The sequence below is a fragment of the Crotalus tigris genome, unplaced genomic scaffold, assembly GCF_016545835.1.
Source record: "Crotalus tigris isolate CLP2741 ecotype Arizona unplaced genomic scaffold, ASM1654583v1 scf7180000024400.591365, whole genome shotgun sequence".
NCBI classification, from domain to species: Eukaryota; Metazoa; Chordata; class Lepidosauria; order Squamata; family Viperidae; genus Crotalus; species Crotalus tigris.
In genome coordinates, this window is record NW_024100568.1 from 341,064 (window position 1) to 367,918 (window position 26,855).

Here is a 26,855-nt window from a genome sequence, read left to right on the forward strand (position 1 = left end):
CTGTCCAGGGAGAAAAGAACCATTGAAGGTTGTTCAACAATCAAGATTTATAATCCAAAGTGTTCCATATGTTTCTTCTATAAGAAAATAATTCCACAATACAGTTCTGAAAGTCAGTATTTATGTTCAAAATCCAGACAGGCCAAATTTAGAATATTTATCATCTCTGCCATCCAGATAAGCAGCCCAAGCCTGTTCCTTTTTTATCAGCTGAAATTCTCAGTAGTAAAAGCTTCTTATTTAATTCTGGGCTTCAGGTCAGGTTTCTTTTAGGCATAAATAAGTTGTAGTGCCGTAATTCACCACTAGATGTCATCAACACCGCTTTTCAATTTTTAGATCCAGAATTTATATTGTACACTTTTCAAATCTTTTTCTTTTTTAAAAAAGGTCTTAAAAACACTTTTAGTCCCCAAATTTTCAAGCTGTATGTATATATTAATTCCAAATAGGTCTTATGGGTTTCGCCATTTTCCCCAAGTAATTAATTCACCGCTTTTCTTTTCTGAGGGAATGGGGCGGAAATTCCCTTTCCCTCTTTCATTGGGGGGAGTGCTTTGGGAAGATTTTCAGGAAGAGGTCTTAAAATCATAAAGAAAGGATCAGGTCTCACCCAGTTTCATCCATGTTGCTGTAAAATTGCTTGGTAGTGCTTGTTGACTTCCATTGTCAGCAGCTTAGGACTGGCTACACGAATGCAGCCAGTCTTTCTCCTGCTGGTTTAGAGGGCTTCCTCAGATCAAATGGGAGGGCTTCTACACACACACGCACACACACACACACACACACACACACACACACACACACACACGATCAGTGAGAGTCCTTTCCTTGCTTGCCGCTCTACAGGGTGACTTTCGATCCTTTCCAGGATCCCCCAGTAGGGTGAAACCAAATGCAAAAGACAGAGACCAGCTTTCCTGCGCTTGCATTATCATGACGTCAAAACTGAAAGTCTTGTTCAAGTTTTTTATACTTTCAGGAAGTTATTTTTTTGTTTCGCTTTTTTACTTTTTTCTTTTTCTCTATACTTTTTTCTTTTTTATTTGTTTATAGTTTGTATTAGTTTTATCTGTAGATATAATTCAATAAAATTATTTTTTAAAAGTACTTAGATTGCATTTCTAGTGACTATCAAATCTTCTAGTTTAATTCTTTATTGTGATACTTTAATGTACAGTTTATCCAGACATAAAAGACTATTGCAACTATTATCTACTAAAGTTTTAAAAAAGAAAAGCAGTAAACAACTGGCCTATGAATCTGGAAGAAAAACAGTTTTTGCTTTGGGGAATGCAGAGGCTTTTGTAACACCTCAGGAGTCTAGTTAAACATTGCAGTGGTCTTTGCCAGCCATTTGCACATTATCTTGAGGATCTACATCATTACTTTAAATTAGATTCACTTAATTAGCCAGCTGGTACTCTTATTGTCAAACTGATAAACAAGCTGTGCTTCACAGTTCTATAATAGTGTGACCAAAACAGCAAAGAAAAAATTAAACAGCTAAAATGGAATATATGTATTAAATCAAATATCTTTATTACGGTCTTTGTCCAGCCTTTACAGCAGAAAAAGAGAAATAGTTTAATACAGTAATTCATTATCAGGGAGAAAAAGAAAACAATAAAACAACATACAGTATTTAATTAAAAACTTTGTACAATTGTTGGACTTGGGTCAGATATCTGGCTATGATATGTCAGAATAGAGGTAACATACTTAGAAAGTAATAAACATAAAATTTATCAGTATGACTCTCAAATTTATTATTAGATAGATCAAAGCATCATTCAGCCATCATTCAAAGGGCATCATATGAAGACATGGGCAAAAGCTTCTGTTTCCCTAAATCCATAAGTGCAAACTGTACAAATAAGGGATTTCATTTGGTGATAGAATTCAAGAGCACTGGTTATATCATTTTAGTGATCAATCCCTAATTCTCTCTTTTACTATTGATTTGGCTTTCTCCAGAGCAAGAGCAAGACTGTAAAGTTACTCTATACAAATAATATGCCAATCAGATTGGTAGTTGTCTAAAACAGCAGAGGAATCAAACCTATAGGGTCAGACATCATTCTGAGCTCTGAAATTGGAATCCTAAGTATTAAAGGCCCCAGTCTGGAACAGAATATTAGCTTCAAGCCTAAAGACTGTGTTATGGGCTCAATTTTGAGGTACAAAACAAAGTCCTAAGGAAATTTAATTGAATGTTTCATAATCCTTTAGGTTTATGCTGTATATGGGTCAATAATAATAATTGGGTATTTTCTTCTTTCTCATCCTATGTTTTTGCAGAGTTGTAGGGTCCCCCTTTGAATCAATGAATGCCAGAAACCACATCCAACTGTATACTTTTCATGTCCATATTGTGTCTTGACATCTTTGCTTTGTTCTTCCATGTAGGCATTTGCCATTGATGTTAAAGTATAAGGGGTGCAGGCAATGTGGTGGGGTGCTGCTCATAGAACATGGCCATAGCACTGTACTGTAGGAGTTTTCCCACATTTTCTATATTATTAGTGCAACTTCCATCGGTTCTCACCCGAGTCATGCTGGCAAGGCAGAGGTTAAGTAGAGTCTGTTTACTGCACATTTAACATAGCACTAAACAACCCACCAATGGTGGTATGAAGCTCCACCCTAACTCTCAGTTTTCTCTCAAACCGAATTCCCCGGTTCTGTTAACTAGGTCCTAGCTGGCCCACAAGGCAAAGAGGGAAGTCACAATACCCACAAATACAAAGTCCACAGCACACATCCAGGGTTCCAAAAACCACAGCACAGTCCAAGAGTCTGAAGTCAGAGAGCCAAATCCAAAGTCCACAAAGTCTGAAGTTCAGAGCCAAGAAACATGATCCAAGATTCATGAAATTCACTAAAGCCAGAAAGATATACCTCCTAGCAAACAGATGTTTCTGACAAATGCACTTTCTCCCAGCATCCAGCTAAATCACCCCATCCCAAGTGTTTCTGGTGAGGAGGAACAGGGCTGTCTCTTTGCAAACAACTTTGCCAACCTTCTCTGTATCTCCTTCCACTCCACTCTCAACTTTCTTAAATTCTTTCTTAGACTAACAAAGGTAATATATCATTCTCAAACTGAAGAGTTGTTTTACAATTTAAACACAAAAGTTGGAAGCTGAAGATCTAACACTCCTTCAGGTCTGTCAACTTTGAGACTAGAATATGCATGATGTAACAGAAAAAAGTAATTGGGATTTAAAAAACCCATAACATCCATGTACCCTAAAAAAAATGAAGTGCGGCAGAGATCTAAGAAAATTAGGGTCTGCTTGTTTTAGAGTCCATCCAGTTGTGTTCCAAAGGAGGGTGAATAGATTGTAGCAGGATGTAATTGCCACTTTGCTGGTTTTCTTGAAGCTGCTTTGTCTGGATAATTGTGCAGAAGGAACAACACTTGGGTTGAACAAATTGGTGACTGGGGAAGAAGATAGAGAGCAGACCCCTTGTTACCATTTAGGTGGATATTGTATTGAGTCTGGAATAATTCCATAGGAGAAGTATAACGGGCAGACAAATGAGGCCAGAATGGGGATCAGAGGCAAAAGGTAGACATACATCAAAATTCCTATGGAGATAACATATTAATTTTATTACTCCTCCATTTGAAATCCAGTCAATCCACAGGTGGCATAGTGTTTTGGTTTTGGCTCCGTTGGCTCATTCTTCAAGGTCTCTCTCGCTTTCGTTTCCTTCTAGCTCTAAGCACCAATTATCATCCCAATAAGAGAGATGCATTCCTTCTCCTGGGGGAAGGGCACAGCAGCAAGACAGTGAAAGGCATCCCAGAGCATCCCCCCTCCCAATAGAATGGCAGTCCCCAAAGAATGGTTACAAAGGCAAGCAAAGCATAGAAAGAAAAAAGAATGCATTTCTTTGGACTCTGACAATACATTTTCATAGAAATAACAAGTTGTAGACAGGGCAGCCATTGGATAAATAGAATCAGAATCCATAGAGGGGGAATGAGTGGGGATGAAACCAGTCTGTTTTTTAGAGACCAGTTTTAGAGATTTTGATCTCTAGACTGATCATCTGGAAGATTATAGAAGGAATGTGTTACATTGATCAATTTGATGTTCTCTTCATTTGTCTGAATTAACTTTGAGCAGGAGCACCTTCTTTTTAAGGGTGCTAAGCACTCAGACAATGAACTTGTCAACATTTCAACAGGAGGACAGTTAGAGGGCAGTAAACTGTTGAGGGATTGATTTGACTGCCTCAGGTTTGTGTATAATTATTTTTTGTTCTTCTGTAGAAAGAGTGCCAAACAACTGAGCTAGTTTCCCTCATCCTCCATAGGATTGACTGATGTCTGTATCTTCCCTTTAATTAAATTGAGGGTGTTATGCCTCCTATGCTTATCTGGTCCTGACCTTGGATTTGGTGGAGCACTCTGCTGTGCAGATAGTTGCTGGCAGATATTATGAACTCTGGGGCTTATGCCATCCTTCCTCGCAAGCTTGGCTCTCCTCCCAGAATTTAGCAGAGAGTGTACATTGCTATTGTGAAACACTCATATAGGCATAATTTGACATCCCTTGGAAAATGGCTAAGTTTAAAAAGCATTGAAGGGCATGCAAAATGCCTAAGAGACAATATTATTCTTTCAAATCCATGTCATCTGGGAAACCATGAGATTTCTGTAAGTTTGCTGGGATATGTTCTACAGTGAAGAAATTGTGATAGGAGCTGTAGTTCTGTTCTCTGTTGTGCCATTTACCCTCATTAGGAGTATTAATTGCAATCTGGAACAGTCACTACAAAAGTAGTTTACCCAAAGGGATATTGGGAAATATATGGATTTTGAATAAGGTCTCGAGCAACTGAGTTGGTGGATGACTCCATTTACTTATATACTTTTCTATTATAGCCTTCATCTATTTTCTGATTGGTATCTAGCAGCTAAAGGAAAATTGCAATAACCATTTTAGCAGTTAAAAAGCAATTTTTGGAAATGAAGTCCACGTGCACATTTAAATTACTAGTGGTTTTAAAAGTGTTCTTCCTATATCTATCTCAGAAATCTCATTGGAGGAAGGGAAATCATCTATTTCTCAATTAAATAGAGCATAGGTTTCATTACCAGACACTGAGAAGAAAAGGGGAGATGAGACTTACATGCTGTGTCTTTAATGTTGGAACAAATCCTTTAGTTTTAGCTGCCTGGAAGGTTCTGGCCTTTACAGTATTCAGAATACTTGAAATATTCTCTACATCTCAGGCTTCTTCCCTTTGGTCTTTCCATTTGTGTTCTTTTTTGTTCCTGTCTTATAGCCATTGCTGGCTCCCACATTGGCAGGTGTCCAAAGTATTGGATTTGAAACTAAAATATCAATTAATCTGAATTCTAAAGTTCTAAAATTACTGATCCCAGTGCAGGGTACTAAGATTACTAATTGACATTAAATTACTAAGTAAACTATTTTAAAACTAAATAAAAGAGTAACTAAAATAGAAGAGTTATGATATCACGAACAATGCTTTCACTCTGTGACCATGTTGATCTGCTCCCTCAACCATCATTCAAAATATCTATATGCTTGTGTATGTATTGTGTGTAATTCTGCATTAATTAGGGTTAGGGTTAGGACTAATTTATGTGATTGCATAATGAAAACATTAAAAATTATTCTATTTATTTTTTCTTAAAACGAAATGCATATATTCAGGAATTTTATTTATTTAGTTTTTTTAATCTTAATTGCACAAAAAAAGAAATTTCCCTAAATTTGGAAGCATTACAATATACTAAAAGGATAAATAAATAGTTGAGCTTCTTAATATATCTGCTTGGCATAAATTTAATAAAGTACACAGTGAACATGTATCCATGTCTTGTTCAAATAATAAGCAAACATTTTTAAACAAAAGTAATCTGGCTTCAAATTAATTGCCAGTTGTCTAATATTTTAAGTATTGACAAATATTTTTATTTACTTTTCACCAGACGTATTGCAATATTTACTCTATTTAAATTAATATCTATTTTCTTAATTCTTCATAATCTTTAGGCTGTAAGTACAGATCCAGTTCCAGTGAAACTACATTATGATAAATCACATGATCAAGTATGGGTGCTTAGTTGGGGAAGCTTTGATAAGGATTCTCCTACACTACAAGTAAGTATATGCATTTTTATATTAAATATAGATATGTGTGCTGACTAGAAAATACATTCTTTGACAGAGGCTCAAGCTCTTATTCACACAGAAAACTGTCAGAAAGATAGTTATAAATATATGAGCACTTAATGTATGGGAAGTTAGCAATGACATAGTAATAGAAGAACTTTGTTAGTTTATTAATATAAGAAAAATAGGAAAGCAAAGTTCCAAACCAAACCAAACTGATCTAGCTAAACCTCAGGAACAAATAGGTAGCTGTACCTGAATTGTCCAGCTGTCAACTATTCATAAGGGCATATAACATCCTACATAAAGGCCTCAATTATAACAGAGAATGCCAATTAGAATTCTTCACATCCTTATGTGCAGCATGTAAAACTAAAGGATTTATTTCAGAGACCCAAGAAAACAAGGGCAGTCATACCATGACAACTGTATCACAGATCAGAAGACCACAGAATCAGAATTAACTGAAAGCAGATGATAGAGCAGGCTTCAAAAACCTAAAAAAGCACCAAACCATCATTATCCTCTTAACAGACAAGGATTGTATCAAAGTTACTTTTCTTCCAGTAAAAGAATTAGTGAAAGACAATGAAACCTAAATCCCTGTAACAGATATGGTATGTAGATGACACCTTTGTCTTTGTATTACACAATCAATTATTTCATCAAAAATTAAACCACTTAAGAATTTAAATTATAATGATATCATTTGGGTTAAAAAGGTCACAATAATGTAAACATGGCAATAATAAAGTATTTCCCAATATGCTGTCCTGTAGATGTATTTGGCTTATCTCTTTAAAAGCTAACTTTATTTCTGAAAATTTAACACTGAAATGATGACTTAAGAGATGTACAATATGTTTTCCAGGTGATAACCCAGGCCAGTGGAAGTATTTCTCATCACACGATTCACACTCAACCAGTGGGGAAACAGTTTGACAGAGTGGATGACTTTTTCATTCCATCTGCAACTCTCCTTATTACCCACATAAGGTAGGGGGTGAACTATAATATGGTTGAGGTTGGGTGTCAGATATTGAATCAGACATTCTATTTTTATTTATTTTCTTAATAAGTCATCCTTCCTGCAAGGAGAATAAAGTCTGTCACATTTATTTTCATGACAACATTAAGAATATTATCAGGCTGAGGGTCATACTATGAGCTTCATGGCTGATCAAATCAATCTCAAGCCAGCACAATTTATTTTATGCTATACCCATGGGTATTTGAATCAATATAAATGTCACTTTTACATAAAACTGTTATTGTTCTCAGTAGATTTGTCCCAGAAATTCTGGGTTTCTCTTTTAAAGCATTTCTATAATGCAATCTTACCAAACTCTCATCCTATGCTTGCTAGGAATTTACTCCAACATAAGATGATTTTTAGTTTACAAGTAGCCTCTTCCATTCAATGTTAACATCTTTGTATGTTATCTCTAGTCCTGGAGCTAATATTTCTCCTACTGTAACAGGACTTGTATAAAAACGGTATTTTAATTAATGCATTGTTCAGACTTTAAGATGTTGTGAAATAGAATGATGGACACAATGGGACTTCTCCTAATCTATATATCTTTGTGCATTCTGATGAAATGTAATAACTATATTGTTCTCTATAACTCATTAATAAATTTTAAGAAAATATAAAAACATAAATTTCAATCCTTCTGCTTCTAGTGAATGGATTCACTGTTTGTCATATTTTTCTATGTATTTGTTTATATTGCAAAAAGTATATGAGCAGTATCTACAGCTACCATATGAGAACTTGGAAAAGGCAGACAAATTTGAAAAAGTTATAATAAAAATGTTTAATTGTTTATGTTTATAACTTTGCTTTATAAAGAAAAATTCAAGAACAAAAACAAAAAAAGCTTAACAAAAATTCTAGTAAATATCTAAAATCAAATCTAAAATCAAATAGTACATATAAATTTATTTTAAATTTATTTCCATATTTTTCACCTGAATGTGAAAGAGTACAGGTAGTTCTCAACTTACTGCAATTGAGGCTGCAATTTCTGATGTTAAGTAAGGCTGTTTAAGTGAATAGAATAGAATAGAATAGAATAGAATAGAATAGAATAGAATAGAATAGAATAGAATAGAATAGAATAGAATAGAATAGAATAGACCTTGGAGGTCTTCTAGTCCAGCCCCCTGCTTAAGCAGAAGAACCTATACCATCTTAGACTGGTGAATGTCCAGTCTCCTCTTGAAAATCTCCAGTGATGGAGCGTCCACGATCTCTGGGAGTAAGCTGTTCCACTGGTTGATTGTCCTCACTGTCAGGAAGTTTCTCCTTAATTCCAGATTGCTTTCAGGTTGATCAGTTTCCAACCATTGTTTCTTGTCCTTCCCTCTGGTGCTTTGGTGAACAACATGGCCCCTTCTTCTTTGTGGCAGCCCCTCAGATATTGGAATACTGCTATCATGTCTCCCCTATTTCTTCTTTTCTTTAGACTAGTCAAACCCAAGTCCTGCAGCCGTTTTTCATATGTTTTAGTCTCCAGGCCTTGGATCATCTTAGTTGCTCTTCTCTGAATTTTTTCCAAACTCTCAACATCTTTTTTGTAATGTGGTGACCAAAACTGGATGCAGTATTCCTGATGTAGTCTTACTAGGGTTTTATAAAGCAGTAATAATACTTCATGTGATCTTGATTCTATGCCTCTGTTTATACAATCCAGGATTGTATAAACTTTTTTGGCTGCTGCTGCATACTGCTGGCTCATAGTCAAGTGATCGTCCACTAGGACTCCAAGGTCCCTCTCACAGTTGCTGTTTTTAAGCCAGGCCTTGCCCAATCTGTATTTGCTCCTTTGGTTTTTCCTGCCTAAATGTAAGTGAGTCGGTCTCAATTTCATGATCTTTTTTGCCATGGTTGTTTGGTGAATCACTGCAGTTGCTAAATTAATCATGTGATTGTTAAGCAAATCTGTCTTCACCAATTGACTTTGATTATTAGAAACTGTCAGGAAGGTTGCAAGTGGCAATCACATGACTCCTGGACACTGCAACCATCCTAAATACATGCTGGTTGCCAAGCACCCAAATGTTTATCAAGTGACCATGGGGATGCTGCAAGGTCATAAAAGAGAAGACTGGTTGTAATTCACTTTTTCAGTGGCCTTGTAACTTTGATTAGTTGCTAAATGAACAGTTGTAAATTGAGGAAAACCTGTATGTACTACCATTTGTAGTAAAAGTTATAAATAAGCAAAACAAAAAGTGAGGTTTTTTTTAAAAAAAAAAATAAACCTAATGAATAGCTTACTTGAAAGAAAAAATGGTCCTTTATAATAAAGGATGGCTATATGTTGATGGAAGATCATATGAATCAACTAAGACACAGGTGTCAAACTCAATCGCGTCACGTAACGTATCATGATGTATTGCGATGTTTTTTGCCTTTGTGGAGCCAGACTGGGTATGGCCTGCATGTGACGCATCTGGCCCATGGGCCACCAGTTTGACACTCCTGAACTAAGACATTAGAAGCAATATTTATTGTGACATAAAATAATGAAATATTGTTCAGCGATTTATATTTTCAACACTCTTACCTCTGATTTTTTTCTGACCTTTTACTCATATCTATGAATTGGAATATATGTATGTTAGCATAGTACTTGTTTCAGTTTATAGGTATGGGTTTAAATTATTTACCACTAACAATACAGTGGACATTTATACCCTTGTTTGAAATAGTAATAGAATTAGCACTTAGACTTATATAGCAATAGCACTTAGAATTATATAGTGCTTTACAGCATTCTCTGAGCGGTTTACAGTGTTTACAGTGTCAGCATATTGGCCCCAACCATCTGGCTCCTCATTTTACTAACCTTGGAAGGCTAAGTCAGGCTTGAGTTTTGTCAGGATGAAATTCCAGGCTGTGGGCAGAGTTAGCCAACAATACTGCACTCTAAACCACTGTGCTATCAAGGCTTGAAAGGTGTGACAACCTAAACAACATAATTTTTTTTTAAAAAAGGCTGTGTGCCAATCCTATTTCATATAATACAATCTATGTTTTCTTTAGCATATTTTCACATACTCAAGGCCATTATACTCATTAAACTTTAAGCCATCTTTGAACACTGTGTTTGATGTTGCTGAATTCAGTTAGGAAGGGAATATTTCCTTCCTCTCACAAACATTTCATCCAAAGCTCAGTAATAGTTACCATATAAAAAGAGACAGCCAGGGCTAAATATCTGTTATTTCACATGCTGCATTGCCACTTGAAGATCAATTACTTTGTAGTCCAAGCAGAGACACAGTACAGAATGGCTTGAGGTAAAAACCATTATAGAAAACAAGCATGTTGTTTTAATTTTTTCTCCCTGATGCTTTATTATTGTTGTAGACAAGATTTTATTTGCACAATTAGATATAGGAAGAAAAAATGTAGGCATGAAAGTGAATGAAAAAAAGATGAACCACTATCTCCAAAGGAAACAAAATAACTATCCTTTTAACTAAAGGATATTAAAGCTGCAATACCATATAAATTTGGATTTTCAAATGTGGTATAACCTACTGCTGAATAGAACTGAATTGATTTTTATTGTAAATTGCTTTCTACCTTAATACTTCTTGAGTACTCTGTTCCATTTGAATTAGGGGCTATTGTGTTCATGCTAGACTTTTTAGTATATTTCGTTTGTACTGAAGATGACCATTCTTTTAGTCAAGTTTTATTATTTTAAGGTGTGATAATTTTGAATTCTTGATTAAATGACTCAATGATCAATTCCAGATTGTTTTGCTTGCAAAATAAGGCCTACGAATAGTAGTATGAAAATCACCTTCCTCCTAAGCTCCAGTAAAAAGAACCAACCTAAAATAAGATTTTATCTTCTGAATTTACAATCCTTTGTAGGCCTATAGATACTTCTATGTTTTTATTAATGTTCTTATGCTTAGAATACTATTACTTAAATAAATATGTCCCTAATTACCAAACTATAGAAAAGTGTATGGTTCTTGCTTTGCCTTTCGCAATTCAGCCCTAACATATTTCTGGTTTTTGCAGTCATTTTGAATATGCCAAATTTTAAAAATTATCTTTCTAAAATGAATTCAAATAAAAAAGTATAGATAATTCTAACAGGAGCATATTGTCTTTGATCTCCATTTTTACAGAAAATAATTCAACTTCTGGTGCATACTTGAATATCATATTAAATTGCTTATAGGTCAAAACTAAATATAGTTAAACAATGAACTTGTATTTTTATACAGTTAAAATTTCCATTTATACATTAATTAGGAAAGTCCAGTTTCACAAATTATAACTTGGTTTAAGCGTTTTTACTGATGGTTTAAATAAATATGAACAATTTGTATAATATTAATATGGCCACCATCCCAGAAGAAGTGACCCTGGGTGGCACATAGTAAAAAAAGTATAAAACAATAAATACATCAAAAAACCCTTGTATTTTAAAAGTTTTTTAAAAGAATGCCCCAAAAGAACTGAATTAATTATAAGTGATATAAGACATCAAAACTATCTAATTGCTGTTCATTATGAAAATTATGAAAACAAAATTCAAATCTTTACTAAAACTAAACTTGAAAATAAAATATAGAAGCTTCATAGCAACACATAAATTATTGATTTTGAAAGTATGGAAATAACATGGAAATACTTGAGGGATATTAAATGTATCACTGACATTTTGAAATGTAGTCTTTTTTTTTCTGTAAAGTCAGCTTCTCAATTGCCATTTTGATAAACAAGAGGGGCATCACCCAGGTCTAAAATTCAGCTTTTCTGACACATCCAGAGACTTTATTAAGAAACATTTCACTTTTCCATATATAAAAACATAAAACCAGTATTTTTCTATGGCTCTGTTCCTCTTTCCCCATCACCATGAGATAAAAAAGACAAGAAGCAAAATTGTCCCCATTTCAAGATATGTCTGTTCGTCATAAAAAGCAGAGTAAAGATGATGCAGGTTAAAGAGCATCATTTTCCTTTGACTTCTTGCTCTAGTAAAACAGATATTTTTTTTTTTCATATATTGCCCTTCAGCTCATTCTACCCTACCACTTTAGCTAAGATTTCTTATTGCAAATTAGGCATCTGATACTTTTTAATGAATCAAAAAACAATTATATGTCAAAATCCATACATTTTTCCATCTTTTGATTTCAACTAAAATATAGAGCTATAATGAATGTGTACAAATCAGAGTATGCTGTATAAATCCAAAGTGGAAAATATTTATATTAAAAATGCCCACAAATAGCTTTAAAAAATCAAATATGTTGGAAAATGGGATGGATTTTATTAAGAATGGAGAAATAATAGACTGTACAAAATGAAACTGAACAGGAAAAACTTTGCATTATGCGGTTTGGGTTCAATCTAGCTGTCTAATTTTTCTATAGAAATTTATTGGCAAAAGGGGGTCACATAAGAAATTTCAGGAGAAGGCTAAATTTTCACAGACTGCTCAAGGAAAATTAAGCAGCAAGAATGGGCTTGATAATGATGCTGGGCTCAAAAAGCAATATTGGTACAAGAGGAAGTTTAAGTCTCTTGTGGGCTACATGAAAATCCTAAAGCATAGGTTCCAGCAAATATTCTAAAAAACGAAAAGTTCTGAAACGTGACATGCTTTTCCATTTCTAAAACAATATTGATATGAATATATGATATGAATTGTTATGATCCATGCATGAATGCTAACAGTTAGTTTGTTGGGTATAATAGTGCTTATTTAAGACACCTTTTGGAACTGGGTTAAGGCATCAGGCTAAAAATCATGAGCCTCTGAGTTCTAAACCACCTTAACCATAAAAGGCAGTTGCGTGATTCTGAGCATTTCCTCCCAGCCTAAAAAGGAGGGAATTGCAAACTTTCATTGAAAAAGTTTGCAGAAGGAGGCAGGCAAAATGAAAGACTTGGCTTTCTTAGGTAAATAAGCAGAGGACCATCTTTGCTCAAAATATTAAAAAGGGCCTTTTGTCATTAATTTCTGTGTTTGGCATGGTGTCTAGCAACTATCACAGTTTGTCAGGCCATAATAACCTGTGCTTCCCATCCAGAAAAGCATAGGGCTGAAGAGGGCAATAAATCACAGTTATGTGTGTCAGTCCCAGTTGGCGTAAGTTGGGGTAAGTATTCCCCAGTTCTACACTATCTTTGCATTCTGTCCCTGAGTTCCTCCCAAACATGCCCAAAGGCATCCTAGGAATACAGAAAATTCTATTCACTGCAAACCAAGCATCCAGGCTTGATCCTCTTTGCTGAGAGGGAGATGTAGCTCATTACAGGTATTCTGTGTTGTAGATTAATGAAAGAGCTTAAAGGCACCAAAATAAAAAAAGAAAAAAAACAGGTATGGAATTTTTGTTGAATTTTCTCCATGTGTTGAATAACTTCTAATTTTGCACTAGTTTAATGCAAGCATTATATTGAAGTAATTTAATCTATATCTGTGAAAACAACAGGAGATCCTCAATTATGCCAAAGAGCCTATGTTTTAAAAAATTCCATTTGTGTGTAGAATAAGAGAGAAAAAAATACCCAAAGAAAAATATTTTAGAAGTTAGCACCACAGTTCATAAATCTAAGTAAGATAATTGGAATAAATTAAAGTCTGTAATTATAATGTTATACAGTGTTTCAAAGCAATGTTAAATGAGGTAATTGTAAAATATTCATTATTTATCTTTAGCTCTTTTAATAGTTCTAGCAGGTGTTCTGAACATCACACAGCAGCTATCTTCACATGTACAGGAATGAACAATCATATAACTGGCCTAGAGTTTTAATAGAATTAATTAGTCTGAGAAATAGTTCATTTTGTTTGCCTAAACTGTTATTGGTCATAGGGGACATATCAATTCACAAACAAGTAAAAATGTAATTTCTTTAATATTTTCAAAGTTAAGTCTTGTTTGTTTATGTTAAATAATTGTTTTAATAATTTTGTCTTATCATTTTCATTAGAACTGCAGATGTAGAGGATAATTTTTATAAAATAAATGTTAGTCTACCTCTATATTTATCAAATCTGTATAGCTGCCCATCTCACATGGGCAGTGTAAAACACTGAATTAAAAACTTTAAAAAATCATAAAAATAGTCACAATTTTAAAAAGCTATTAAAAAGACACACAAAATAAAAGAGGATAATATTAATCATAGTAAGAAAATCATTGCAAAATTTCCCTAGAATCCTGGGATGCCCCATCCTTGATAACATAGCCAAGACTTGATTTTTGGAATAGTATGAGGGATGGAGCTAACCTATTTCCAAGAGAAGATTCCACAAAGAAACAAAGATATTACTAATTCATTTAGAAGAAAAAACACTTTGACAGATTCCAGTTCTTAACTTTCTGGAATTCTTGAAATACGATCTTCAGCATCATCATCATAAACTATTATTCATATGTTTACAACATAATTCTATGTATGTGGCCTTTGGAGTTCCCTGGGACTAACTTTTTCAAGAGCAGTTATTAGAACTGAGTCTAATGAGTCTAAATTAGAGTCTATTTAGTTGTAAATCAAATTATTTTAAACATACATACATACATACATACATACATACATACATACATACACAAAAAGATTCCTCCTAGACCGAATTAACAAAGATCTCCTCACACTCCACCTCAAACTCAGCAACAAGATACACCCCGCACTTTGGGACAAATCCAAACAACTCGCCGTCTGGAGAGCCGAAACACAGACCACCCTCAAGACAGATACACACACCAACAAACTCTGAAGACTACAAGAACGCCAGAAACAAACCCCTCCTCCCTCACAGCCACACATGAAACAAACAGTGCATAACATCTCAGATAGAATCCTCACCAAAGCCGAAACCAATGTCCTTTCCAAAGGATTCAACTTTGCAGTCACTCCCAAACACATCCCCACTGAAACCATTATATGTGGAGTTGAAACCAGCCTGACCAAAATCAACCCCGACGACGCTAACAGAATCAGACTCAAAATCACCAACATCCTCTGCACCAGCAAGCCACCCAAAAGCAACTTACCCAAAGAGGAACAGACAGCACTACGTAACCTGAAAGAAGACACCAGCATAATAATCCTACCAGCAGACAAGGGCAACGCCACGGTGGTTATGAACACATCTGACTACCAAACCAAATTAACCAACCTACTCCAAGACTCCACATACAAACCCCTAAATACAGATCCCACCACCTACCTGGAAAAAACCACCAGATCCAAAATAAAAGCCTCCCCCATTAGCGAAGAGATCCAGCAAAGAATCATTCCCAGAGAGAAATCATCCAGATGCCCCAAACTCTATGGTCTCCCCAAGATACACAAAGAAGGAACCCCACTCAGACCTATAGTCAGCTCCATAGGCTCACCTCTACAAAACCTAGCCAAATTTCTCGCCAAACAACTACAGCCCTATGCAGAATCCATCACCTCACACGTAAAAAACTCATTCCAGTTTATAGAGATCATAAAGAAACAAAACTCAATTGCAAAAATTTGCATAATTATTCAATTAAAAAACAGCTTTTTCTGTACTATTTTGCTGCTATCTAATATTTATTCAAAACTTGGCAATCCAGATTTGATAGCTCTAATGACTAGTGGGACATGCAACACAATATAGTATCCAAATTATGGTGAAGGATCCAACTTGTCTAGGCATTTGTAATATTTTTGGATAGTCGTAATGGCAGATCTCTCTCTCTATCTCTCCCTCTCCCTCTCACTAGTAGGTCGCTGGGCTGTAAGTTTTGTTTCTTTATGATCTCTATAAACTGGAATGAGTTTTTTTCCAGTTTATAGAGATCATAAAGAAACAAAACTTACAGCCCAGCAACCTACTAGTGAGCTTCGATGTCATATCCCTCTTCACCCAAGTTCCTATCAAAGAAGCCTTGACAGCTATTCAAAACAAATATAACCCCCCCAAACACATCTTAGATCTGAGCAACCACTGCCTATCCAACACATACTTCATCTATAATGGACAAAAATACAAACAAACAGAAGGAGCACCCATGGGATCACCCCTCTCACCTGTCATTGCCAACCTCTACATGGAACACTTTGAAACCCAAGCTCTAGAAAAATCGGATCACAAACCCAAACTCTGGCTCAGATACGTAGACGACACCTTCATAATCTGGCCACATGGGAAAGAAAAACTGGACAACTTCCTCACACACCTCAACAGCCTACACCCCAAAATACAGTTCACCATGGAAACAGAAGCTAACAACCAACTTCCCTTCCTGGATGTCTTAGTCTACAAGAAATCCAATGGCTCCCTAGGACACACCATCTACCAGAAGAAAACACACACAAACCGCTATCTGCACGCTCTCTCACACCACCACCCAGCACAGATCAACTCTGTAGCCAAGACACTCATCTCCAGAACAAAACGCTTAGCTGACGAACAACACCTAAAACCCGAACTACACACTCTCACCAATGTACTAACATCCAATGGATTCCATAGAAATAAGATTACAAACCTAATCCAAAAAGAAACCCCCACTAAAATCCAAGACAAAGAACAAAAAAACGGCAAAGCCCTCCTCCATACATAAAAGGCACCACAGACAGAATCAGTAAGATCCTCCATAAACACAACATCAAAACAGCATTCTGCACAAACAGAAAAATATCCACCATCCTTAGAAACCCCAAAGATAAAATTGAATTAGAAAATCAAGGAGTATACGAAATCCCATGCACCACTTGTCCCACCACATACATCGGACAAACCAACAGAAGAATAAGTGCACGCATTGAAGAACATAAGAACTCAGTCAAAAAAGAGGAACCAACATCTTCCCTGGTCCAACACCTTAAAGCCACAGGACATGAAATTGACTTTAAAAATACCAGAACCATTGCCAAAAGTGAACATTTTAATAACAGAATAATCAGAGAAGCCATCGAGATAGAAAAACGCCCACACAGCATGAACAAGCGAGATGATACCTCCCGCCTACCAGCCATTTGGAAACCCGCCCTTATTGACAAACGACTCCCTAACACAAAAAATGATACCAGACCCACACTCACAAAAACCACACAGGATGTCACCACCACACATCCACGCAAAAAACAAACTCAAAGCCACACCGATGACGAGGCACGACCACAAACCAGAAGCCAGACCACAGCTGCATCATTAGCCACTTTAAACCCCTCCAATCCATACATGAAGCAAACTGACACCCTCCATGAAGAGGAGGCACGACCACGAACACGAAGCCAAAAAATAGCAAGGCAGCCCAAAATCTTAAACCCCTCTGCAACTCAGACTAACCTGAGCACAACCAAACAGAACACTCCCCCAGCCAATCAGAGCACAGCCAAGCCCCTAACCATTCAGAACACACCTCCACCCAATCAGAACACAGCCAAGCTCCCACCCAATCAGTTCATACCCCCACTGGCAGTTAAAAGGAAGAAACAGCTAAGACCACACATTGCTGCTCAAAGCACGAAGCTGAAAACACCAGCCTGAAGATGACGAATGGGACTTCGTCGAAACGTCGCCAAGACACTTCCAATTTTACGCGGGAGAAAACCCAAACAACCAAAGACCTTCATACATACATACATATATACATACATACATACATTTGAAATTTCATCATGATGAGATGATGTATGCTAATTAAAATCCCACAGTGACAAACCACTTCTAAAACCACTTCTAAAAATTTTACCAAAGAGACTGGTCTAGATAGTCACAGGAGTTTAAAAAAATGGTTGTATTCACAAATGTTGTGCTAATATTCTGCATAAATAAAAAGTTAAAGCAACCATACTAAACAAAACCAATGTAGCAAAGTAACAACAATGAATAGTAGCATGCCTGTGCATTATTTTTTTCCAGTTTCATTGAACATTTGCAATTTTATTTTCTATCAGATATTCTCTATCTCTAAATAAGAAAAAATGGTTGGAATCAATAAGCAAAAGATAGATTTTGCTTTTGCATAGATGAGCCTAAATTAGCGAAATAAGTGATTTAGGTCAAAACCCAAGGTAGTGGTTTTTTTTGTAGAATAGAATAGAATAGAATAGAATAGAATAGAATAGAATAGAATAGAATAGAATACAGTTGGAAGGGACCTTGGAGGTCTTCTAGTCCAGCCCCCTTTTCAAGCAGGAGAATCAGTGGTGGGATTCAGCCAGTTCACACCACTTCAGCAGAACCAGTAGCTAATTTTTTTTTCCAGGCCCAGAATGTACTTCCGGTTGTTCATATATTTGAATCCCACCATTACGGAAAACCTATACCATTTCAGACAAGTGACTGTCTAGTCTCTTCTTAAAAACCTCCAGTGATGGAGCACCTATGATTTCTGAAGGCAAGCTGTTCCACTGGTTAATTGTTTTCACTGTTAGGATGTTTCTACTTAATTCCAGGTTGCTTCTCTCTTTGTTTAGTTTCCAATCATTGTTTCTTGTCCTCTGGTGCTTTGGAGAATAGTTTGATGCCTTCTTCTTTGTGGCAGCCCCTCAGATGTTGGAATACTGCTATCATGTCTCCCCTATTTCTTCTTTTCTTTAGACTAGCCAAACCCAAGTCCTGCAGCCATTCTTCGTATGTTTTAGTCTCCAGGTTTTGATCATTTTAGTTGCTCTTCTCTGAACTTTTTCCAAAGTCCCAACATCTTTTTTGTAGTATGGTGACCAAAATTGGTTGCAGTATTCCAGGTGTGGTCTTACTAGGGTTTTATAAAGCGGTAATAATAATAATAACAACAACAACAACAACAATAATAATAATGATAATAATAATAATATAAAGTTGGAAGGGACCTTGCAGTTTATCTAGTCCAACCCCCTGCTCAGGCAGGAAACCCTATACCATGTCAGACAAATGACTGTCCAGTCTCACGTTTCCGTGAGCTTCTTGGATGTATATGCACAGGATTGCAATACCCCTTCATTGTTTTCTTGTAATAGTACAGCCCCCACTGACATATCACTTGCATCCACCTGTATTACAAAGGGCATATCCATGTCTGGGTGCCTCAGTACTGGTTTGGCAGAGAAAAGTCTCTTTAATCTCTCAAACATTGCTTGGCACTCCATTGTCCATGTTAGTGGCTGGCTAGGTTTTACTGAGGATGCTCCCTTCATTTTTAGTAAGTTCGTGAGGGGCAAATAAGGGCGGTAAAAGTTTGCGAAGCCCAGGAAACTTTGCAGTTGCTTTCTTGTGTGGGGTGGTGCCCATTCTAATACTGCTCTGACCTTCTCTGGGTCCATTTCAATGCCCTATGGGGATATGCGATAACCTAGGTAGTCTATCCTTTCCTGGTGGAATTTGCATTTCGAGAGTTTGACATATAGGTGGGCAGCTCGCAGTTTCTTTAAAACCGCTCTGACTAGGTTGACATGTTCCTCTTTTGATTTGGTGAAGATAAGAATGTCCAAGTAAACAAAGACCCCCTTAAATAGGTGCTCCCTTAGAACATCATTGATTAATTGCATAAATACTGTGGGGCCCCCTTGTAATCCAAATGGCAAGACTTTGAATTGGTAGCACACCATGGGGCAGTTAAATGCGGTCTTCCATTCATCCCCTTCCTTAATACTCACGCGATAGTAAGCTTCCCTTAGGTCTAGTTTAGAAAAAAATTTCCCTTTCGAGAGGTGTGACAACATGTCCTTCATGAGGGGCAGAGGGTATAGGTTGCTTTCACTGATTGTATTCAGGGTCCTATAATCCACACATAAGTGTAAAGAACTGTCCTTCTTCTCTCTAAAGAAGACCGGGGCAGCCACCTTAGGCTTGGCTGGCTCAATGAACCCCTTTCTAGGTTTTTCTTTATGAACTTTCCATTTCCTCCTCCTCCTTTGGGCTCATGGAGTATAATCTGGGCTTCGGGAGTTTTGCCCCAGGCTTGAATTCAATGGCACAGTCTGTGGGTCGGTGTGAGCGGGAGCTTATCTGCCTCTCCTCACTGAAAACCTCAGCAAGATCTCTGTATTCCTCTGGTATTTCTGTTAGTCCCTTTTCCTCTCCCATGGATGCTTTTTCTGTTCTTGATTCTGGTAGCCCCCCTTGGGATTTTAAGTCCATAGGGTCCCCCTTTGGGAATTTGATTTCTGCCATCCTCCAATTCACCCAGGGGTTCCATTTTTTTAACCATTCCATCCCTAGGATCATTGGGCATTCCATTCCTCGGGTCACCACAAACGTTATGTCTTCCTCAGGTTTGCCCAGGGAGAGGTGTATTGGTAAAGTGGCTAGAGTAGCTGGCACCCCCCTTGCTATGGACCCATCTAACTGGCCAAATGAGATTGGTTGTTCCAGTCTCCTTGACGGAATGCCCAGATTCCCCACTAGCGTCGGGCTAATGAGGCAACAGGTGCAGCCAGAGTCTATTAAGACTTTCACCTTCACAGCTTCGGGCATGGAGGGAATTAATACAGTCACTGTCTTGAGGATGGGTGCAATGCGTCCACTTACCAGGGGTTCGCCCTCTGAGCTGTCATCTGAGGCGTCCACCGGCCCTGGTGTAGGTGGGGTGGGGTTGCTGGGAACCCCTTAAAACCTCGAATCATAGGGCTTGGCCCCCAAGTCCTGTCTAGAATACCTGCAACCATTTTCTTTTAATAAAGGATGCCTGTTGGAAGAAATATTCCAAGAGTTCTGTATTCTTAAGATGCAAAGTGGGGTGGGTCCTTACATTAGACAGGACTTGGGGGCCAAGCCCTATGGTTCGAGGTTTTAAGGGGTTCCCAGCAACCCCACCCCACCCCACCATCCTTCCAGTGACAATCCCAGGTGTTACATTTCCACCCCCTTTTCCTCATTGCTGGCGGAAGGGAGACTTCAGAGGGGAGTAGATGAAAGCTGATGGCCCCATTATTATGTGTAGTCCTTTTGGTGTTATCCACATTCAGTCCCTTTTAAGTTGTACTGAAGGAAGTGAGGGCCCTAAAACCCCTTTGTTCACCCCCCCTTCCCCTTCATCGTATGACAGAATCCAGAGAGGGCAGAAATGGGGTTTTCCATAGTCGATAACTAGAGATGAAATATAATTGGATTCTGACAATTAGCTTTTTTGGTGGCTGCTGCACACTGCTGGCTCATATTTAAGTGATCATCCATTAGGATTTCAAGGTCCCTCTCACAGTTATTGTTTTTGAGCCAGGTCTTACCTAATCTGTACTTATACCTTTGATTTTTCCTGCCTAAAGGTAAAACTTTGCTTTTCTCTACATTAAAATACATTTTGTTGGATAGGGCCCATTGTTCAAGTTTGTAAGATCTTTTTGGATCCTGAGCTTGTTTTCTGGGGTGTTGGCTATTCCTGCCAGTTTAGTGTCATTTGCAAATTTGATGAATTCCCCTTCCATTCCCTCATTAATGAAGATATTGAAGAGTACTGGAGCCTTATGGTACCCCACTACTTACTATCGTGTTTACTAAGCACTAAAGATACTGGGCTTTCTTGAGAAGCCTTATTACGTTGCTTTCTTGATATAGAGTGGTAAATCACACATGAACAAATATTATTGCTTAAAAAGTATACAACTAGTTGAATAATTAGTTTCCATTTTTGTGGAAAATAAAAATAAAGAACATTTATTTTTAAAGTACATATCTAGTTTTATTACACAGCCTTCAATGTGTTTTTCAAATGTTGAGAGGAACTTTATATCAAACTTTGAACAGTGATTTTTGTTACACTGCAGGTCATTAATGATTTCTTGTAAATATGGCTGTTTGTACTCTTTTAAAAACATGTGTCTCTAACTATAGAATATTTTGTGTGTGGGGGGGGAAATAACAGCAATTTGGTGCTTGATTTAACTGTGATGGTTACTGGAATCTGAATTTTCTAAGTCACTGTGTCTGAGGTGGATTGTCCTCTCAAATGTAAGTAGTATGGAAAACTCAATTTTTACCTACTTTAAGACCCTACTGTAATAGTAATGTACAGAGCTGTGCTTACAACAAGTGCTCATGCAAATGGCTCTTCTATAATATTTGGAAGAAATTCTAAATCACCTTTAGAACGTTTCTAAGAGTTACTGAGATAATGTATTGAGATAGTTAGAGTCTAGGTAAAGGTAAATAAGAATTGACCCATATGAAATTACAATAGGTTAAACTTAGTTTTCCTGGAATATAAAAGTAATTGAAGCAAGAGCCATTGCATTTAAGAGGTAACTCAGCTGACCAAGATGAACCAAAGGAAGTTTAGATTCAACGTGTGTAAAAAGAAGGATAGATAGCTAAAGCTCCCAAGGTCACTGTCTGCCTTTCTGAACACTAATCATACTTTTAAAAATATTTTCTAAATATATTTGAAATGATAATTGGTCGTTTTAATTATGACCATTGGTCATAATTGCTCCATTGGTCATCAATTGGCTTTTTTGAGAATGCTGCTGAAAAAACCTATGGATTAGGAAACTAAAATATCAGGTCCTTGTTTTTTTCTTGCCAAAATTACTATTTTAACAATAAGCTAATAAATAAGTAAATAAGTAAAGTACAACAGCAGCATAGAATTTCATTGACCAGTAATTACCTATATAGATATGCCTGGAGACAACAGGAATTTGTCTTCTTTTTTCAAATAAGAAAATATGAGCTTTTTTCTTGATAAAAAATCTGAGTGTGATTTCTCAGATCATAAGTCCAAGTAAAGTCCTTCTGTTTTTCAGGATTGCACTGAAAAAAGTGCAATCAATTGATTCACTTGATTCCTCAGTAATTTCACATGATATTAACATATTTTACAATCTTCTTCTTATGCTAAAAGCATTTTATCATGCTCTTAATTGGATCTCTTGTCAAAATGCATTTCCAACTTTATTTTTCATCATACTTATCAAAGTATTTGATTTCAAATCACCTTCATCAGTGTTTTTCTAACCTTCAACACAATTACTATTTAACATCTTTCTCTCCAGAAGAGTTAAGAAAAGTTTGTGGGAGAAAAGTTTGTACTAGGTCCTATCAGTTGTCACATTAAGGTAAAATCAATATAATGCAAAAAAGTGTAATTGACTGAAGGAAGTCATGTGGTATTAATAAATGAAATGTATAGTTGTATATCAATATTGGTAAGTACATAGTTTTTGACTTCTTTATTTCTGAGTTTTAGAATCTTCCAGATGCCAAGGACTCTGGGTAGCTTATTTCAAATAAGAACAATAGGAAACCCTCTCTCTGATTTTTTTTAAAGTAAATCTCATGCTTCTGGATAAATACACTTTACAAAAACATTGGCCACAGTCCACCACAGCCACAGCCACAGCCATAGCCACAGCCACAGCCACAGCTGTTTTTAAATCTTTCAGGAACATCATGAGGATGGGAATGACAAGGATTTCGTGAGGAGGGTGTCATTTCCAAGGGCAGCCTTTGCAACAGATAAGACATATTTTCTATCTACCTTTAAATGATTTTGTGTCATTTGGGGGACGTGGAGCACACAGACTCTGCCTAATTTTACCAATGAGGAGAGACCATGGAAGATAGGTGTCCCTCAGTTAAGCTGATCCTTTGCCATGACTTATAGCATAATCAGCACCTTGATCTGTACCTGGAAGTCCATTTGCATCCCGTGCAGCTTGTAGAGCCTGAATTTAGCCATTCAGATCCACATAGCCTCAATATATTGGGGCAGGACATGGATGATGCTACTTGACTACTACAGCTTTAAGATGTTTGACTGGATATCATCAGTATTGATATTGATGATGGTGCTTTTTGAACCTATGGATGACTTTCCCCAGTGGCTTCATACAGATATTTAAAATAAAAAGACAAAATGTTGTCCCTGAGACACCCCACATAAAAGGAACTCACAGCAAAATGATTGAGGTTCATCCAAAATGAATGAAGTTGGTTAATTTTAATTATGGTCAGTTTTAGTTTTAGTGGTAGGATCCATTGGTGACATGGTACATTTTAGTTGTGCTGATAGTCACAATTGTCTTCATGAGAGCAAGCAACTACCTGAATTAAACTATATGTTTTGGGGAAAATAATAATATTTAACTTTTGAGATGGTTATTCATACTACAGTAGTGCATGCATAGCTCAATTCAGTGATTTAAAAGCAGGTATATAAATTATCTTTCATCATTGACGTGTTAATGATCTGAAACAGCTACATGCAAAGCAATTGTATTCTTCAACAATCTATTCTTCCACAATTACAACCACTTGTGAGAAAGAGAAAAACTCATCAAATGGCAGGCATTTGAATATGTCAAAAATGGATACATTGACCTTGCTAATATTCATATCCAGAAGTTAAGCAATATTGCTAGCTAAATAAATAGATCATGCACAAAAAGCAAATCTGAGGTACAAATGAACAATACAATCCTTTGTAAGCCAGAGGCTTTACTTATATCTCACTCCATGCAAGTAAGGCAACATCAGATAATAATTCAAATAGACAGAGATGATTTTCTATGGAATAAAATTGCATTATCTGACATTAACAGTATAACTCTCTGGTCCTTAGAATACTGAAGCCAACATAGTTGCTGGAAGCAAGAAGTCAAGAATTTACATTCCACCCTATAGCAATTAAACCAGAATTTTGGTGAAATAAGAGATGCTGAAATTGTGAGAAATAAGGTGATCTGCACAGGATAGAGTGGCCAATTTGTAACAATATTAAATTAGGATAAATACATAGGGTGGATGACAAAATGACACATTATAACAGCAGCAATAGCAAGCTCAATACTATCCTACAGTTACCCATTATGAAAGCCAATATCATAATCAATATTAGCAATAATATTGTTTATGACAATAATTAAACACATACTGTGCTTCATGCTTCTTGTGTTCTCAGACTTTCATCTGGCAATCCTCTGAGTTCCTCTGAGCAACATTCTAAGGAAAAAAGAGTGGGACAAAAGATTTGCAGACATTGTCCTGCTTCAAGAGAACTACATACTCAAATACAGGCTAAAGAGATAATGGCACATAAAGAAAGGAATTGTAAATGAAAACAGAGTTTCCTTAGGCAGAATCAGTCCAAAGTTAAAAGAGCCAGGTCAGATTTGTCAACCAATTCAGTGGTCAGAATTTCATAAGCAGAATCCACAAAATATCATGCAAGAGCTAGAGATGAGACAGATGTTTATATCAAAAAAAAAAAAAAACATTGGTCTGTACTGCCTCTTAATAAGTCTGCAACCAAATGCCTTCAATAATGAAACCCTTTTCCTCTATTTGGCAAAAACCATTTGACTGCCATTGTTCTGCTCTTTGCTCGACTTGCAGAGTATGAGGGCTTGGAATCCTTACATCAGGGGTGTCAAACTCGCAACGTCATGTGACATGTCACAACATATCACACCTTTTTCCCCATTGCAGGAGCTGGGGTGGGCATGGTTTCGGCATGATGCATCTGGCCTATGAGCCGGCAATTTGACACCCCTGCCTTACATCATCAACAACAGTTATAGGTGTTCAGATTGTGCTTATGTTTGATCAGCCACAGCTGATTCTTGGGTTCACGTCTCCTAAGACTGACATTCCACAAGTTTAGCTAGAGAACGTAGTCTCCATAGTCTGAATCCTCAGCCATGACAAGCATGCTAGATAAAGGTGTGGGTGTCTTAGTTAAAGTCATTTAATTTGCCCTGGACTGGATATTAGGTGTGCAATTGAATGAGTGAGGTAGTATCCTTTGGAACAATCTAGAAGCTATATAAGTCCTCAGTTTCTAAATTCTGCTATCTTACCAGATGAAGGCTTGCTTTACAGATCCAGCTGGTTAGAAGAATTGAAAAATTTACTTTCCACTTCTTTCTTTCCTATTTTATCCTGAAATTTATATAATATATTTTCCTCATCATCCCCTCCTTACTTTTGCTAACCCTCTTTAGTTAGATTCTTTCCTTTGTGTATATCAGTAAAACAAAAGGATAATGACATGAGTGAAGCAGATGAATCATGGTTTTTTTCATCCTGTTGTTTCTTAGTATCAAGCCTAGACTTAATTTTTAGTTTCTGCTAGGAAAACTTCCAGATGAAACAGGATTAATTCAATATTTTATAAACTTTATTTCTAAGAATGAGGATCACAGCATATGGTTGTCAGATATTTCACAAAATGCTATTAAGTGCAAGTTCATAGTCTATCTTCTAGACAAACACTGTATACTTAGATTACTTTTAAAAATAAAAACTGTTACTTTTGCAATTCAATAAGCACAATAGTGAACCAATACAATGCCATTTGCCATTTGATATATTTTGATGTATTTAATTGCCTATACCATTTCCCCTGGTTTATCTTAATACAATATATTTTGAGTTGAATCCACATATTTATTTCACTATCGTATCATAAAAATATTTTTATTCCATGAAAAGCTTTGTGAATGACATTATTGTATGGAGAAGACATGAGAATTAGAAGTCTCATAATTTTATTCATGGAGTAATAAATTTGGATGGCCACTGATATAATTGCATGAAACAGAGTTTTGTATTAAATATGCTACTTCTGATATACAAATCACCAGCAAAAACTATAAACACTCTGTTATATCACTTGTTGTTTTACTAGAGACTGAGTTATCAATCAAAATTAGGCATCACAGATAATTTCATGATATAATTATAAGTATATAAAAACATTTGTGCAATCTTTAAAAATTAAATTTCTACGAAAAGTACC

At 36.4% G+C, this 26,855-nt stretch overlaps 1 protein-coding gene across 4 annotated transcripts in view; it reads left to right on the forward strand.

Moving 5' to 3' along the window:
* The window catches only part of FSTL5 (follistatin like 5), a 353,800-nt gene that overhangs the window by 315,844 nt on the left and 11,101 nt on the right, over nt 1-26,855 (forward strand). For all 4 annotated transcript variants that reach the window (XM_039329531.1, XM_039329533.1, XM_039329532.1 and 1 more), the window contains 2 exons: nt 6,042-6,149; nt 7,033-7,157. In XM_039329531.1, the coding sequence (XP_039185465.1) occupies nt 6,042-6,149; nt 7,033-7,157 (233 nt within the window). The remainder of the gene's footprint in view (nt 1-6,041; nt 6,150-7,032; nt 7,158-26,855) is intronic.